The sequence below is a fragment of the Passer montanus genome, unplaced genomic scaffold (genome assembly GCF_014805655.1).
Source record: "Passer montanus isolate IOZ18808 unplaced genomic scaffold, ASM1480565v1 scaffold27, whole genome shotgun sequence".
Taxonomy (NCBI): domain Eukaryota; kingdom Metazoa; phylum Chordata; class Aves; order Passeriformes; family Passeridae; genus Passer; species Passer montanus.
The window spans coordinates 2306735-2325033 of record NW_024367372.1 but is presented as its reverse complement, the minus strand read 5'-3'; the positions used below and the strand labels follow the sequence as shown (position 1 = coordinate 2325033).

The following is an 18299-nucleotide window of genomic DNA, read 5'->3' as shown; positions in this document are numbered from 1 at the left end:
TTATTATTTGTATAGTGAGTTTATTGTGAATTAAGAATACAGACAGTGTTTTAATGGTACATGTGAAGGCTGTCACGTATGCCCCCCTGGTTTTCATTGTGCACTTGAGAGAAGCATTAATATAAACAAAAGAGCAAATAATTATATACACCTCCTTTCCCAGAAAATCTCTGAAGCAATTCCACCAGTGTGGCAGATCATTCTAAGCATTTAATTATCCCATAAGTATATACATTAAAATTTATTTATCCACATTTGAATAATATTCTTTGTAAGCATGTTTTATTCTGGTATCTTACAAACATGATTTAGTTACATGGTTTTTGGTCTTGAAGTTATTCTGTTGGTTTTTGCTGTTCGTTTTTTTTTAAATATTGTAAGGCTAAATATGACCTGCCACAACAATAAAAAAAAGAGAAGAGAGGAAGAGGCAAAGCATTAGTCTTTCTACACTAATATTTAATTTTATTTTATATTTTAAGAGGTTTGTGGAATATACATACTACCTTAGCTGAAATAAAGAACAAACATTTTAATAACAAAGCAAAAGTAGATCAGAAAGTTCCCAAATCTAAACAGGTAAGTCTAGTTCTCATAATAGTTTAGAGCCCATTCTGAAAATAATCTGTAATCTAAATATAACTGATGTGTTTTGGGAAGCCTCTTTAACAAGTCATTTGGTACTGTTGAGCCTTTCAATTATTTACTTTCATGGTTCTGGTATCTAATCAGACTTTGCTCAACCTATGGGCTCAACTGCACCTGTCATAACTGTTGCCCTTGGGGTAGATATGAAGAAATAATTCTTTTTATTAGTGTACAATCTAGTACATCCATGTAGTTGAAAATTTGAATGTAGTAAATTCTGTTCAACTGTTTTCATGAACACCAACCTTGGGTTTTAATTTTCAGTTAGTAGAAAATCAGGAAAACATTATCTTCTGTGGATGATTTTGTTTTCATGGGGGATTGAGGATTGAGAAAATACAACCTTCATTTGGTTGTATCTAAAACAATATTAGATTTACTATCTTTTTCTTCCTCCAACAAGATTAGTTCAGTTCTTGCTGAAGATGTCACGATAGATGAGGCCCCGTCAGTTTCAGCTTTTTCACCTTCTCCTATTTCTTTAGGTGATAAGCTTTCTTGTGCATCAAAAAACACATCTGGCTTATCTGTTGGACTGTCTTCATCTGAGAGTCTTCCCTCTTTATGACCCACCTCTTCTTTGTCAACAGACTTAGCCTTTTTGGAAGGAGATGTGAAACCAAGCTTGGGAAATCTAAACCATCCAGCTTTTTCAGCCTGCTTAGAGGAATCTTCTGATGTGTCAGCGGGTTTCACATCTTCTGGAACCGATTTTTTTATTTCTGCTTTTGCATCTGTGCTTGTTTCTTCCCCAGAAGATGAAAAGCCAATACTTGGAAGCCAAAATTTAAATCTTCCAGGAGATCTTTTACTATCAGTCTTTTCTTTCTCATTGGTTATGTCTTTCTCTTCACCTTCCACTGCTTCAACTACATCTTCATCTTCAGAGAGAGGAGCTGCAGTTATTCCCTCTGGTGATTTATCAGGAAAACTCTCTTCAAGTTTACTGGAACTCTTTACTTCAGCAACAGATGTTTTTAACTTTGACAAACTTACTTTTCCTCTAGATTCTTCAGACTCGCGGTGTAGTTTGTCAGATAGTTTAAGCTCAGCACTGCCAGTTCTCTGTGCTGCTACTCCAAAGCTTTCACCAGGAGCTGTAGGTTTTCTCACTGATGCATCTCCTGTTGGAGATGGCTGCTGGATCAGCACATCTAAATCACTGTGTGATTCAGGCAACTTGGCCTTGAGCAATGAGAATCCCAAAGTGGCAGTTTTGACCTCTGATGACAGAATCTCTGATTCTTTCACTATTTCAGTAGTGTAAATCTCACACCGCTCAATAGCAACATGTTCAGGTTCTACTTTTTCACTTACTTCTTGGCCCTCTATATAAGACCAATGAATGTCTTGCCCTGCACTTGAAAGAGAAGACTCTATGGTGGCTGTCATTTGTGCTGTTTTAATGTCAGGCTCAGTCAGAGTTAAAATTTTGCTTTTTGCTTTTTGAACACCCCCATCTACAGCTCCTGGTGTTTCTTCAGGGATAGCAGAGCTTTCTTGCAGTTGCACTATTTCAATGTCAGTACTAGATCCCTTTGGATCTGTTACTACTTTTGACAGTAAAACATCAGCTTCAACTGGGGGAGTGCTGAAAGTGAATCTTGGTATTTTTAGTTTGGGAATTCTTACAGTTACTTCTGGGATACCTTGTGTTCGGTCCACTGTTTCCCCTGTTATTCTGGCAGATGCTTCTATATGATCTAGAGCTGGACTTTTCAGGCCAATTGATCCTTCTGGTTTTGGTAACTGCATTTCTGGTGTGCCTCTTTCACTTTTAGGTGCTGAATCAGCTTCTGACTTTGGCAAATTGGTATAATCTTCAAACCCCTTAATTTCAGAATGCAACATTCCAAACCTTGGAATCTTAAACTTGTATGCTTTAATTTTACTTGTTTCTGCTCTGTCTTCCACTTGCACTTCCACTCCTGCAAACACATCCTTTTCAATGCTTTTCACTCGAAATTTCATTTCAGGATCTACTCCAGTAATTTTAACATCTGTCTTCACTGTTGGAACTTCTACCTTTAGATCTTCCAGCTTAGCAGTAACATAAGTACCATCTTCTGATCCTTTTGTTGTAGACCATTCACACGTAGTCCTTTTTAAGTGACTTTCTTCACTTTCTTTTCCTATGATTTTCACCTCACCCTTTATCTTTCCTTTTTTAATTGCTGCTTCTTTGTTTTGAATATCTAGCTCTTCCTTTGGAAGATTAACATCTATTTTCTTCTGTGTTGCATCCAGAGTAATTTCAGCTGATGATGGTTTGCATCCTACCCCTGATGTGTCTAACTTCATGGAACTTTCTACCTTTTGGACATTTATATCCTGTGATTTGCCTTTATGCTCTGGAGATGTCAGAGTACATGTAGGAAATTTATTTGTTGAACTCTTGTCTTTGTCAGTTTCTGAAATACTTGGGTATGATTTAGACAATTCTGCTGCAGACACTGTGATTTCTGAAGTATGTCCATCAGCACTACGCTTAACTACGTCTGCGTAAGTTTCAGTTTTTGGAATACTCACTCTACTATCTGTTCTTTCTGTGGATAATGAAATATCCCCTTCAATCTTTGGCAAGCTAACATTAGAACTCTTCACAGAATCTCCTAATTTTTGAATCCCTTCTTTTCCAATCGTAATTTCAGCAACTGCATGTGGTAATGAGAAGGTATTTTCAGGAACACTTGTTTCAGTTTGTACTTTAGCAGAAGGGGTAGTTGCCTGAGCTTTTCCCATATTTTCAATATCAGCATCACTTTTTCTTTCCTTTAAGGATGACCTGCCAAATGCAGGTATTCTGAATTTTGGCATTTTAAACCATCCCTGATGTTCTTCAGTCTGAACTTCTTCAGCTTTTATTTCATGTTCTTTTAATTTTATTTCCTTCTCCTCAAGACTCTCACTAACTCCCTCTGTCTTTGATTTAGACACTGACTGGGTGCTTATGTCTACCTTTGCATCTTCAATGCCACCCATCAGAGACTGGGGTGTTTTTATCTTACCATCAACTACTCCAGGATCTGACATACCAGATGTAAGTTCTGACGCTGGAACTCCCACAGCAATGTCAGCAATTTCGTTTGTTGTTCTTAGTTGGGGTAGCTCAGCTTCTATTTTTAAAGAGCTGATCTCTGTCTCTGGGACTTTCCCTTTTGTTCGGGAGATTCCAAACTTTGTCTTCTGGAATTTAGGCATTTTGATCTTCCCTTCATGACCTTCCAATTTCACTTTTTTTCCATCCAAAACTGTTGAGCTTTCTGTTAATATATCAGGGCTCTTCAAATCAACTGAAGCTTCTCCTTTGGGGAGTTTAGTACCTGTTTTTTGAATGTTACATTCACTGGTAGAACTTACCTTTAAGTCAACCTGTTGAGAACTCCCCTCTGAGGGAGTCAAAGAAGCATCAATCTTTGCTGAGCTGACTGTTATTTCAGTTTTAAAGGATTCAGTTTCTACCCTGGAAAACTCCAGAGAGTGGACCGTAGTGTCAGCCAGTTTTATGCTGATTTGTGCCCCTTCTTCAGTCTCTTCAGGATGACTTTTTTCTATATCAGGTATCTTAATAGAATCATCGCCCTCTATTTCTGTTTTAGGAAGAGTAGCATCAGCTTCAACTTTCTGAGATTTTGGAACCTTGATCTTGGAGAGTGAAATTTTAGGCATGACAAATTGAGGCTTTTTAATTGGACTTTTTTCTTCAACTTTTCCTGCAGCTATTTCCAGATCGAGGTCTGGCCCACTACCTTGATTGTCAGTTGCAGTTCCTTTCACTTCTGTGTCTGTCCTGCTTGACATGACAGCAAGCTTTTGGTCTTCCAAATTTGCTACAGAATCAGATTTAACACTTGCTTCCTTCTTTGGTGACCAACTGAAGGATGGAAGTTTGAATTTGGGCATTTTGAAATGTCCTTCTTTCTCTTCTCCATCTCCATCTTGCTTTATTTCCCCCTTGATCTTTACTGATGCATCTGAATCCTGAATACCACTGTCTGTTTTTGGAATAGGAATGTCAGCTGATGGGAGGTGAACATCAGTCTCTGATGTCTTACTGTCAGTTTTGCTAATTTTGGCTTCAGGGCTGTAAGTCCCCATTTCTGTGCCACATTCCACCTTCAAGTCTGGTGTCTCAACAGCAATGTCAGATATTTCTACTGTTGCTTTTAGTTGGGGAAACTTGACTTCTGATTTGGATTGGCCAACATCCTTTTCTGACCCTTTCCCTTTAGAAAGTGTAATTCCTACCTTTGGCATTTGGAATTTAGACATTTTTGTTTTCCCTTCAGAACTTTCAGCTTTTATCTCTACATCACCCACAGAAATTTCACTTAATGTTCTTTCAACACTTATGTCAGCGCTCTTCAAGTCAAGCGAACCTTCAGGTATCATCTTAATATGTGAGGTGGAGAGGCTGGCATTAGCAGCAGCTGATTTCAGTGTCAGCCCATCTCCTTCACAGGTAGAAACTTTGACCTCACCTGTAGGCATGCTAATATCCATCTCTATTTTGGGAGCTTTGGCTTCTGGTTTAGAAAACTCCAAAGTTGGGATTGTAACTTCAGGAACTTTTATGCCCAGTCCTGCAACTTCTCCACTACTTCCTTTCTCAGATTTCTGAACAGAAACCCCTTCTTTTTCTTGTTTGGGTCCAGAGACATCAGTTTCCAGTACAGGCAGAGAGACCTGTACTTTCTGACCCTTAATTTTAGGGAATGAGATCTTTGGCATGGTAAATTGGGACTTCTTGGTTTTGGCCTTTTCACCATCTTTTTCTGTTGTATCAAATTCTTCATGAAGGTATTGATTCTCAGGAGTAGGAAAAGTTAATTCAGATCCCATATCTCCAGATAAGGTAGACAAAGTGGGTCCTTCCAGATGTTCCTCAACATGAGAAGGAGCAAAAGCTTCTTTCTTTGGTGACCACCTAAATGAAGGCAGTTTGAATTTTGATGATTTAAATTTATTTTCTTTCTCCTCGGTACCCTTCTCTCCTGTAACTACTTCCTGTTCTGCCTTGCATTCTAAATCTGGCCCATGGATTTCTGCTTCTAAGTTTGGCAAAGTAACCTCCAAGGATGAGACATTTGCATCCAATGTTGGTGTGTCCAGAACAACTTCAAGTGAAGGCTTATGCAACTTTACATCAAGATGGGCATCAGAGATTTGAACTGGTTTTTCAGTATCAGGATCAGTCATATCAGATGTTATCCTTCCCTTGGAAATTTCAGATTCCACGTTGGAATGAATGTCACTTTCAGATGCTTTTCCCTTAGATCGAATTCTGAATTTGGGCTTTCGGAATTTAGGAATTTTAACTGTGACCTCTGTGTCAACAAAAGACATTTCAGCAGATGTGATTTGGCCCTCTAGCTTACAACCTCCTTGATCTTCGGAACCATCTTCACTTAAAATTTCAAAATCTGAAAGATTTTCCTCAGCAAGAGATGCTATTTTTGATTCCGATTCTGTTAGATTAGTTTGATATTTAGTAAGAGTAATATCCCCCTTTTGTAATGAGGACTCCAGATCAATTTTAGATGAAGTCACTTCCGATTTAGAGAAACCAATGCTAGGAACTCTGAATTTGGTACTTTTAGACACACTGCCACCCTTAACATCAGAAAAACATTTTGGTTCAACACTTTCAGAAGGAGCAGAAGAACTGTCCTCCGTTAAAGAATAACAAAGAGTTTCTGAAACAGAAGCATCACAACCAGACTGTTTGTCCGCATGAGGTTTGAAACTTTTAGAAAGAGAAATTTTAGGCATTCTAAATACAGAACTTTTAGATTTACCAAATTCCTCCTCCTTAAGAGTAGAAAAATCTAGAGGAATATCAAAACTGGGCGCTTGGATATCAGCCGCGGGCAGGGTCACCTCCACTTCGGCGGCTCCGGAAGGCAGTGTAACTTCAGGCTTCTGGAGGCTGACGTCCACCTCGGCGGCCACGGTGCCCTTGGGCTCTCTGCTGCTGGACCAGCCAAAGGAAGGCATGCCGAACTTGGGCATCTTGAACTTGCCGTCCTTGGTCTTGGCGGCCTCCTTCTCTGGGACTTTGGCATCTCCCTCAAGGCTAAGAGTGGCCTCGGGCGCCTGCAGGTCGACGCTGGCCTGTGGAAGGGTGACGTCGACGGAGGGCAGGCTGATGTCCACCTTGGGAGCTTTGATGTCGGCTTTGGGCATCTTGAGGGAGGGCTTCTCCAGCTTCACGCCGGTGCCCTCCCCTGCAGCCGTCACGGTGGCGGAGGGGAGGTCGAGCTCTGCGCTGGGCAGGCTGACCTCGGCTGTGGGCGCCTCGGCCTTGGGGGAGGACACTGTGAATTTGGGCTTGTCAAACTTGGGCATCTTGAGCTTGCCTTTCAGGCCCGTGCCTTCCAGCTCGAGCTTGCCTTCGGCGGAGGGCGCTTTGAGGTCTACGTCGGGCGCCTGCAGCTCGAGGGAGCCTTCGACCGAGGGCAGCTTGACGTCAGGGGCCGTGACAGTGATGTCGGCATCGGCGGCCTTGAGCTCCGCCTGCGGGAGGCTGACGTCTGCGTCCAGTTTGGGAGTCTTGACGGTGGGCTTGGAGAAGACCACGCTGGGCACCTTGACTTTGGGCATGTGTATTTTCATGCCGCCGCCCTCAGCTTTGCCAGCGGCCACCTCCAGGCTGGCTTCGGCCTCGGGGCCCTGCAGGGCGACTTCGCCCTCCTGGCCCTTGGGCAGCGAGACCTCGGCCTTGGGCAGGCTGACCTGCGCCTGGGGAGCTTTGACTTTGGGCAGCTTGACGCTGGGCATCTTGACGTCGGGCATCTTGAATCGGCCTTTCTCACCCTCTGCTGTTACCGTGGGCGTCTCCAGGGTCACCTCCACTCCGGGCGCTTGGATATCGGCCGCGGGCAGGGTCACCTCCACTTCGGCGGCTCCGGAAGGCAGTGTAACTTCAGGCTTCTGGAGGCTGACGTCCACCTCGGCGGCCACGGTGCCCTTGGGCTCTCTGCTGCTGGACCAGCCAAAGGAAGGCATGCCGAACTTGGGCATCTTGAACTTGCCGTCCTTGGTCTTGGCGGCCTCCTTCTCTGGGACTTTGGCATCTCCCTCAAGGCTAAGAGTGGCCTCGGGCGCCTGCAGGTCGACGCTGGCCTGTGGAAGGGTGACGTCGACGGAGGGCAGGCTGATGTCCACCTTGGGAGCTTTGATGTCAGATTGTGTTATTTCTGAAATTTTGTCTTTTGATTTTTTATTGAATTCATTTTTGTCTATTTTAGTTTCTCTTTCTGAGATCCACATTTTCCCCATTCTATCTTCAGTTTTAATTTCCATTTTGGTACTTTTTATTGTTTTTTTCGGACTCTGCAACTGGCCTTCAAGGTTTTGTTTTATAGCATTTTCATCTATTTTTTCTATGGATATTCCTATGTTCATTTCAGCACTTGGAAGTGTAATTTCTTCTGGTGGTCCACCTACCTGAAGTGCTCCTGCATTTTCTAGCGTTTGCACTTTTATATCACTTTCACTTATTTGTGCTTCAGGCTGGTCAGTTTCTTCCTTGTTAATTGACCAGGTAAATGTAGGGAATTTTAACTTTGGCAGTCTGAATTTGCTTTCTTTCCCCTCCATATCTTTTTCTCCTCTCTTCATTCCTATTTCCCTGTTTAAGGCCTTGTCATTTGTGGGTATGCCATCTTCCTCCATCCTTTCCTTTGTTACACTATCTTCTGCGTCCTCTTTGCTTTCTTCTCTTGCTATTTTCATGTCAGTCTTAGGTGCTTTGGTCACTTTGAATGACGGCATTTGTATTTTCCAAGTAGATGTGTCTGATTCTGCATCTGGTATAAGAGTTTTCACATTGAAATTCCTATTGTCCTCTGAAGTCCTATCAGCTGTTTTTTCTGGTACTGACTGTGGAACGTCACTTCCCTGTTTGGTAGTGTCCGTCTCTGTCTCTACTCTTTTGGACACTGAAATGCCATAGTTTATTTTCTGAATATTTAGTATTTGTGTGTCTTCTTCTGCTTGTTTTTCTCCTGTTTCCAGTGTGTCAGGTGTCTGTAATTCTGCTTTAGCTGTGCCAATTTCTAGGCCTTTTACCTGTACAGATCCTTTTATATTGTGACCCATCAAGTCTATGTTAATTCCACCTTCTCCATCTTTTTTATCTGCTGTTCCTTTCTGTTTCTTTTTTCGGGATTTTGATGAGACTTGTGGTGATTTTTTAGTTGGGCTTACTTTCAGATCAGCAGTTTCTAAACTAGGCTTTGGTATCTCTGTTGTTATGTCTGGTACTTCAGGTACACTAAATTTTGATGTTGCTTCCTTGTCTTTTTTAATGCTTATTTCAACTTCAGGGCATTGTTTTACATGAGATGGAATGCCATTTTTAATCTCTTTTAAGTCTTTTGTTAAAGTTTCATGTCCCTCCCCCATTTTCATTTCATAAGCAGGAGATGTGGTATATTCAACAGTTAAGATTTCGGGATTTTCCAGGCTTATATCATCTTTATATATTTTTTCTCTTTCAGAGATCAGTGTAGTTTTTATTTCTTTTTTTTGCTTCTCTTGTTCTGGTTTGGACCTGTGCATTCTGAATCCAATGCTAGGGAACTTCAGCTTCCTTTGGCTTCCTTTTTTCTCTTTGGTATGGACCTCTTGTGGAAATTGAGACTCTGTGTCCGTGCTTGTAGGGGAAATGTCCTGCAAAGCAGGCTCATACGCATCTGATGTACTATGAGATCTTCTGTGCCTCAGTATCTTTTTATTTTTGATTGATTGAAATTTTGGCCATGATAATCTATCTTTTTTAGGTCTCTTACTTCTTCCTACCCTTTGGCTTACAATTAATGTTTCCCTGTCTTCTTCTGAAATGGATTTTCCTGAAATATGCAGTGTTTCTTCAGGAATGCTCTCACTGAATTCTTTTTCCTAAAAAAACAAGTAGTAGTCAGAAGATTAGAAGTAACCTAAATATAGGTGCAACAGAAAATAAAAAACATACCATAAAACATGTATAAAAATGTTATTTTTATTATTAGTATCTACTTATTATATTAAAAATCCTGAAGATTATAAAAATATGCAATGTCATGCAGAAATTACATAACACAAATTGACTATAATATATGGATTTCTGAAGATTTTAATTCCTTGCAAGACATTACAGTAAACAGAGGTTTCTATATGTGTATATATACATATACGCCTGTAAAAATATATGTTATATATAGTATTTATGTATATGTATATGAAGAAAAGATACTCTTTAAGTTAATAGAAACCTATGAAGAGATCTGTCAAAATATCAGTGGTTAAACACAGATTTTTTTTTAATAGAAAAGTCTTAAAGAGGAGTTTTGGATAAAAATTTTTACTGCTATTTTAAATTTTTGAACATACTTATTATAAGTATTACAGAGATTACCCAAGTCTGTTCCATCAGTGGACAATTAACAATTAAAAAATGCTGACTCACTAAAGAATATTTTCACACCCTCAAACAAGATTGTGGATTTATATAAAATCCGTAGTCTCACTCAAGATATTTTAAAAGCTGCAAATATTATGTGGGATTTTTTAAAATAATGAATATTCATGCTAGTAACTTCAAACACACGTGTAAGTCTTAAGAAGACACAAGCGTGTGTTTTATGATCTATTTCCACACAGCACATTACTGTAGTATGTTACCCAAATTTTGTAAACTAATCAGAAATCTACCTGGCCTATCCTTTCCTTTTTCTGCTGGCCTGTAGAGTGTTCCAGATCTTCTTGCACGGCAATTTTTCTTTTGAGGCTGAATTGGACTCTGTATGGCTCGGAATATTGGAGAATCTTGAGTGCATCTTCATATTTGATATTATCGAAAAATATTGTAGCACTTAGAAGCTGATCACCTGTAAGCAGAATAAAACATAATTTTAATTACTTTGTGTTTTCTTATAGTTTTCTCAATTGTTTTTTGTATTCCATTTTAGTTTTGTATATACTACTTTCTGTGTGTCTTCTTTACTGTTCCACTGAAAACTGATTTTTTTACAGTATACAAAAAAATCACATTTCATTATTGTTCAGGAAAGTGATCTTAGAAATTATTAATATGGACAGCTTAAGCTCACAGATAACATTAGTTGTTTTGAAATCTACTATTTCTGATACCTAAAGAGATGGCAGATCACACAGCTACAATTCTCATTATTTAAAGATACAGAATAAAATCAAAACAAAATAAAAAAAATCAGACTGTACCTTCTCTAAGACTAAATACTTTTGAAGCAGGAGATTCCTTAAGTACTTTTTTAATAAATATTCCTTCATTTCCTCCACCTTTCACACTAAAACCACTAGCTCCAGCTTCCACTTCTGTTTTCAGGGTCACTTCCATTGTCTCCTAGAGATGGAAAAATATGTGAATTTGTCATTTTTATTCATTTGTATTAAAGGGTTCTAAGTTGTTCTACAATAAAAATCTTAGTCTCCTCAGGTATATTTTCAATAGCTCAAGAAAGATTATCCAAAATAGAGGATATACTTAGTGCAGATTCGATTCTGTGTGTTAGGGTTATGTTTAATCAGGGTCATAGAGAAAATAGGTTATAATTTTAAAATGTGAAACATGTGGAAACTTTTAGGGCTGAAAGATTGTATTTTCTCTGAAGATGTTAACCACTCAAATTAAAGTCAGTGGGCCAGAAATATCAGAGTAAGAGCTAATGCTGTACTGCACTCAAATCAGAGAAGGCTAAAGAAAGAATTCTAAAAAGAATTATGGAACAACCACAAATAGGACAAATCAATGTTCCTGCCTGTGCCACAACTTGGCCATTCATGAAATTCCTGGTCAAAACAAGTCCAAAGTGACTCTTTGACCATTTGTCCTTCCTTCTGTGTACCCATTCATGTCTGTGTGTTTTAACAAACTTTACTATTTACAAGGCTCATACCTAAAACTACAGAGTGCTTTTAGACTGACCTGTGGATGACTCTGCTTTGATTTGTCTGTAGAATGTTTTTTGTTTGCTTCTTGAAGCTGAAAAACAATTTTTAATTATTTCAAATTCAGAAGCCACCATGTTCTCAAGTACAACAAAAGTCAGTTAAAATTCATTGTTTAGAACAAGAAATGAGGCTGACTTTAAAGGCAACAGAATAAAATCAGGATCAAGTGCCATGTACAACATAAATGATTTAACTATACTAATCCCAGAAGTAAATTAGGTGCCAAGGCCTCCTTTCATTATACCACAATTTGCATTAAATCAGAGATCATTGTACCAAAATTTGCATTTGGTCAGAGACCAAATGTCTTATGATACTGGGAGCTTTTCTGTGTCCTAATGTAGTATATCAATCATCTTTTAATTTTGTAAACGTAATTTTTTTTTTACTTATTCAACTTCAGCATGAATTTTAAACTGTTGCCTACTTAACATGGCTGTACTAATTTAATCTATAACTTTGAATGACCAAGAGGTACAGGTAATTTTGAAATACTTATTAGTTAGATTCAAGCCATATATTCCAACAGGAAAAACACTATAATTTCTTTATGCTCTCTGTCTTGTGTCCTTTACAGAATTAAGTCAAATGCATTTTCTTGCCAAGAAACAAGAACATGGTCAGCAAGTCCAGCATAAAATAAATCCACCAACGAACACAGATGCAGTTTTGATTGGGACAGGAAGACAATATGGCTGCAGGAATGTCCCATTCTGTGGCACATAACTCTCTGCTACTTGTGGGAGCGAAAGCCTCTTGAATCAACTTGATAAAGCCATGCCTGCATGAAAATTCAGTATCTTGCCTTTAAATAGTCTTCTTCTATGGGATACTCATAAACTGGAGAGGATCCCTGTGGCCTTGGACGAATGTCTTCTACTGCCACTTCATTAACCTGTGGAAAAGACATGAGCAGTGGTAAAAGAACATCCACCATTAAACAGTGACCCATTTTTAGGAATGTTTCTCTAGCTATCCATAGTGTCCTCTGAGTAAAAGTCTTTCATTAGTGATGGTGGATAAAAAATAACCACTAACTCTTTTTTTTTAGGTCAAGAACAAGTACAGTTCTCATGTTAAAGCACTCAAAACCACAAGGGACAGAGTTCTGAGAGATAAAACACAGTGGTAAGCTTATTTTGACTTTCTTTATGTATTGTATGTATCTACAGACTGAACAGACTGAAAATGAACAGATCAATTAGTATTAATTGAAAAAGTAAAAAAAAAAAAAAATCCCTTCCTTGCTCTATTTGCACACCTAAACTTTGCATCCAATGGCTTCAAACTTTATTGCCCTCTATAAGCAAGCAAACCATGGAAAAGTCCCAGCAGGAATTTCTGCTGACAAGCAATTGGGATTCTTCCTTCTCCAGACAGACAATAGGGAACCTAAACTGTCTAAATCCTTAAAGTTACTGTAGTTAACAGCCATATAATAGTATGTTAAGTCTTGGTAGTAAACTTATGCAAATGAACCATGCAAAGAGCAGATTCCTTTACACTGAAACATCTTTCTGGGTTTTGAGCTGGCAGGACAATCCCAAAAATACGTTTTTAATGGGAAGGAAAACCACCAGCCTGACCAAGCCATAAATTAAATATTTAAGATCCCATTTTGCCAAACTGTCATCACAGAAAAATTCAACTCTAAAAAACTCACAGAATCTTCCTCCTCTGCATCTGCATTGGCATCAGCATCTCCCGGGGGCTCAGCCGCTCTCAGCTGTCGTCCAGAACCTGAAAGCAGCACACAGGTTGTTGGTGCCTGCACGATGCACACAGAGCACAGAGCAGTCAGCTTGCAAGCTGCAGCAGCACGGCAAAGGCTGTGCACAGGCCACTGGAAAGGCCTGCCTTAATTTAGATTCCTAGCATCACAGAATGGTTTGGGTTGGAAGGGACCTTAAAGATCATCTAGTTCACCCTACCAGCCATGGAGGGGTTATAATCTGGTTTACTTCTAATTCCACATTTTCTCCAAGGTGGGGGGGGTTTTCTCCTTCACAAAAGCCTTTACATTTCTGGATATGAGTGTTTCTGCTATCTTTAGAAAAAGAAAAGCACCAACCATCTGCTGACCCTGGTCTCCTGCACCAGCCCCCACCTTTCCACAGGGACTGAGCATAGCCCACATTGAAGGCTTGGAAGGATTAGAGACCAGAAAAAGGGAAGGAGAGGTGTACAGAGGGAATCTGAAGTGTTTTGCCCTGAGTTGTTTTATTCTTTAAAATAAGAGAATCATTAGTTAACGGTTTTCTAATTCACAATGAATTAAATTGATTGAAATTTCCCATATTGAATCTCTTCCTCACTTCTGACAAAAGTCTTAAGAACAGGAGAGTAAATATCATGAACCTTGACAGTACAAAAGACAGTGTTTCCTGAGTTTTTAAAAGTATTGAGGGCAAACAGAGGTGAGATGAAGGAGATGGGCTGTCTGAAAGTATGATTCTGTTGAAATGCTTTAAATTTGGCACCAAAGAATGAAAACAGCATGAATTAGAACATTTTCAGAGATCCAGGCTTAACCAGTAGAGGACAGTGTGGCTGAACTACATATTATTCCCTAATGCACCAGCTATTCACACCCATGCCCTAGTCCTTGTCCTAATAACTGTGTCTCTTTCCTGTCTCCATGCTTGTTTTTTCCAAGCCATCAGGCTGTCTAGCTCCCCAACACTCAGTTCTGCAACTGCCATTACTATACATAGCTTTGGCTCTCCTAAACAGATCCTCTGGCTTAAAAATATGCTCAAAAACTAGAGAAAACAACTGACAAGAAGAACTGTGCCACACATTGTCTGTTTTAAATGGAGAATCCTTGGGCTGGAACACAAGATTTCTGGACATTACACACTGTGTGTGCAGACAAGATGGCACGACTTAGTCATGTCTGCAAGACTGACTCAGACATGCTGCCAAGCTCTTGTTAAAGAGGCTGGGATTTTGCTGGTCACTCCTCATAGTTTTCTGATTCCCTATGTTTACTTCTTCCTTGATTTTTTTGAAGATGAAATTATATAGTACAGGCAAAGTTTTGCAGGAGTTATGCCCCAGCGATCAGTGATGCAGTACTTTGTTAAGATGAAAGGAAATAGTGGGCTTCCAATGGGAATATCCTCTAACAATCTGGGGGTCAGGCTTCCAAACTTGATAAAATAAAAGGCAATCCACATTAGCCATATGTACAGCATCATAATCAGCTCTCCTGCAGTATTCCAGCTCCAGGGAATTAGGATCAACCCAGAACACATCAGGGCTGCCACACCATTCCTCCTTTAGCCTTCACAGCATTAGTCCTGACACCTACAATGACAATTCTAGCAAATTCTGCACATTTTAGCTCAGATTAATGACCTGCCTGAAATTTAGCTTGATTTTTTTTTCACAAGCTCTAGCATTTGCAGTCTTCAGAAGCTCAAAAAAATTGAAAAATTAGCATAACCTTATTAAAAAAAATTAGACATGGAGTTATGAACCTGATTTAAAGCATTTCTGCTTGAAAATTCTGGAATCCATTCATGAAGCACTTCACCAAATGTATTTTAATAAGCATCATATGAGGAGAAGAGCTGCAGGATTGATGCTTGATTGTTTAATTTGCCTAGTGCTTCTTAAGATTCAGGTGCCAACAATAAATTTTATGGCTGTTACTAAAATTCCAAGAAATAGTAAGGACTTAGTCTTGTGGCATTGCCATATTTTTCACTTGGGAGAATCCCACCCACAAGCCCTGCAGTCCAGTAGAATGACTTAACAGAAAATTGCTTGGATTGCTGGAGTGTTTGCTCTTCAGTGCAGCACTCCAACATTAACTACAGCATTGATCCCTGGTGGCTGCCAATAATTTTGCTACTGGAAAAGAAACAGGAAAGAATCATCTGTAAGACTTCTTAGGGTGGTTCACTGCAGTTTTTCTTGTTTTACTCTGATGTAACTTCAGTGACACTTTAATTGTCTGGAACTGGAGCAATGCAAGTACAGCACCTCTCCTAAACTGCGATAGTAGCGCCTTTTACTAAAAAAAAAATCAACCAACATATTACTGTCCCCAGGGCTAACAGAGATGTGGGTGAGGCTGCATTGAGGGGCATCAGACACACAGAGATGACCTTCCCTCCCAAAGCTTCACACAGAGGCTTTTCCATCCACCCTGATTTCCCCAAACTCTGCCTAGGCTGCCCCTCTATGATAGTTATCCTATGTCATAAAAGACTTCTCGTGCCCTTGATTCCTACTGTAAACTAAGATTTGCTTCTGATTATTTCCTGATTCAGAATACTTTCAAAAGAAATCTATAAAAGAGAGGCATTACAGTACATTTTCAGCAAAGCCTTCTTTCTGAGTAGAAAAGCCTGTGCCAATAAACTATGATTTATATGCATGTCATTCTCATGCCCTGAATAGTAGCAATGCCAACATTTTATAGATTTTAAGTTTTTTTTATGGACCCTGGACAATCAATGCTTTGTTCAAAATGTTTTCATAAACAAGATGGAATTTACATCAGTGACTACTTCTAATAGCCACTGGACTGACTTCAGAACAAGGGAATTTTTTGAAAATAAGCAGTAGGAGTTATATAGGCTGGATCATTTTCATATCATATGACTGAAATGTGTATCTGCTTTTTGAAATACAATTATTTAAAAATTATTTTATCTTTAGCCTAGCAACCCAGATGGACTGTTTGGACAAAACCAGAAGGAAAAACAGATTATTTTTTTGGTATTCACATTCAGTGGGCAACAGTCTCGAAAATCACATTTGATACAATAGAATGAATTCCAAGTATGACAGTGTCATTGAATTTAAATCAAATGTGCTTTAATGTATTGTATAAAGAGAAACCTAGTTTTAATTGGAACACTGGCATATAAAATTCCTATGATCTGTATGCTTCAAAATTAAATAAAACAGTATATGAAAATACCAGAGATGTTAATAAAAGAAACAAAAATATCTTTTGCTGATCATCCTAGCTTCTCTGTTCCAGGCTATAGCCCTTTTTCTGCAGTTCTTAGATTAGGGCTTTTTGATTTTTAAGATTTTGTACTAAAGTTGTATTTGCACATGAATGGTGAATTTAAGCTATCTGCTCTCATCTTTAAGCATATTACCTTTCCTTGCATCAACTTCAACATTACTTCAACACATAATTTCTCTTGACAGAAACCTGATCCATGATAAATATCTGTCCACAGGTGAGAACTTTTATGCTTTGCTCACTCACTTATTAACAATAACACACCCTATGCCTTTTCTTTATGCTTTGTCACAACCTATGCCTTTTCTTTATGAAGATTTTGGCATTTGCTAATTACCATTTCTAAGCTGTGACAGGAAACTAAAAGTTCTGTTTGTGCAGTATTGTGGAAATAACTCTGAGTCCATAGCCAGTTAAAAAACTTGTACCTTGACATGTGAGCAAGGCTGGGACATCTTTAGATCCGGTCTTTTCTGACAGTGGAAAGCATGCTCTGGACACATAACCTCATTTGTGTCATTAATAAGGAGAAGGAGGAATGAATTATTGCAAGACAAAAAACAGCAGTAATAATTTAATGTCATTGTCATGGTTGGCACTGTGTTTGACCCACTAAAGAATTCATACATGTAGGTCAGCAGTTTTCATCGTGCTCCTTCATGGGCTTATGTCTTGCTGTAAACAAAGTTGTGCATGGTTGATGTCAGGGACAGCTTCAGCTGGGTCCTGTACCACACCTCTCCTCCTGCAGCCATCAGTCCCTGTACCTGCAGGTCTGTCTGTCCCTCTGCCTTCAGGCAACCTGTCACACAGGGCTGTTATTCCTCATGCATGAATGGCTAATGCATTTCTCCAGAAAGTCTTTTGTTTTTAAAACCACATCCTTCTCTCCAGATGGATGGTGTGCCTGACTTTCCCCCCACAGCTTGTTCTCCCTCTCTTGCAGGTATCGCAATTACTGGGATTCCTTCTCCTCCCTCAGAGCTCTCACAGCTCCTGAGCAGTGCTGCTGTGAAGTCCTGCAGCTCCTTCTGATTCACTTCTTACAGTTGAAATAGGGAATACTTAGAATACTTAGAATATTTTAAATCGCGAGTCCCAGTTCAGGAAAGCACTTGATAACAGGAACACTATGCACAAGCCTGACATTAATCTTGGCCTCTCAAGAGCACTTTTTCAGATAGGTAAGCTCACCTGACTTCCAAGCAAGTAATGCTGGAGGGAAATGATCCTGCAAGCATCAGCTGCATAGATAAAGATCTGAAAGTGTCTGCAAATAAACCTTGCTATGCATGTGCTGTGTTCCTGAAGGAAGCTGCCATGAGGGTTAAACGTGGTTATAGCACAGGCTCTTGCACAGTCTGTGCAAGACCTCGAGAAGGTTTGTGGCATTTCCAGTAAATAGCTCCAGTGATGCTGGGGAAAACCACCAGCAAAAAAAAAATAAAAATCAAGAGGCTCATCTTCTACAGAGATTTCCTAGTGCATTCCAGAGACCTGGATTCATTCCATTGTCCTGCAAGATCCCACGGACTGAGTTACAGCAACTGCTGGGCAGGGCCCTGGGGCACGGCCGGAGCGCAGCAGGAATGCTCGGCTGTCACTCTGTCCGGGCAGGCTCCATGGCCACGGGGGATGCGGGCACTCTGTCACCGACAGGGCTGCTGCCTCTCCCAGCCCTCCACGG

General features: G+C 39.7%; 1 protein-coding gene across 2 annotated transcripts in view; it reads right to left on the bottom strand.

Moving 5' to 3' along the window:
• The window catches only part of AHNAK2 (AHNAK nucleoprotein 2), a 38757-nt gene continuing 20458 nt past the window's right edge, over positions 1 to 18299 (bottom strand). Inside the window, exons 2-7 of one of the 2 annotated variants that reach the window (XM_039712554.1) lie at positions 13286 to 13362; positions 12428 to 12517; positions 11597 to 11653; positions 10873 to 11014; positions 10345 to 10520; positions 1 to 9552 (exon numbers count right to left, since the gene is read on the bottom strand). In XM_039712554.1, the coding sequence (XP_039568488.1) occupies positions 994 to 9552; positions 10345 to 10520; positions 10873 to 11008 (8871 nt within the window). In that variant the 5' untranslated portion in view covers positions 11009 to 11014; positions 11597 to 11653; positions 12428 to 12517; positions 13286 to 13362 and the 3' untranslated portion in view covers positions 1 to 993. Of the gene's footprint in view, positions 9553 to 10344; positions 10521 to 10872; positions 11015 to 11596; positions 11654 to 12427; positions 12518 to 13283; positions 13363 to 18299 lie in introns of those variants that run through there. The other variant, XM_039712555.1, reaches the window with a different exon arrangement.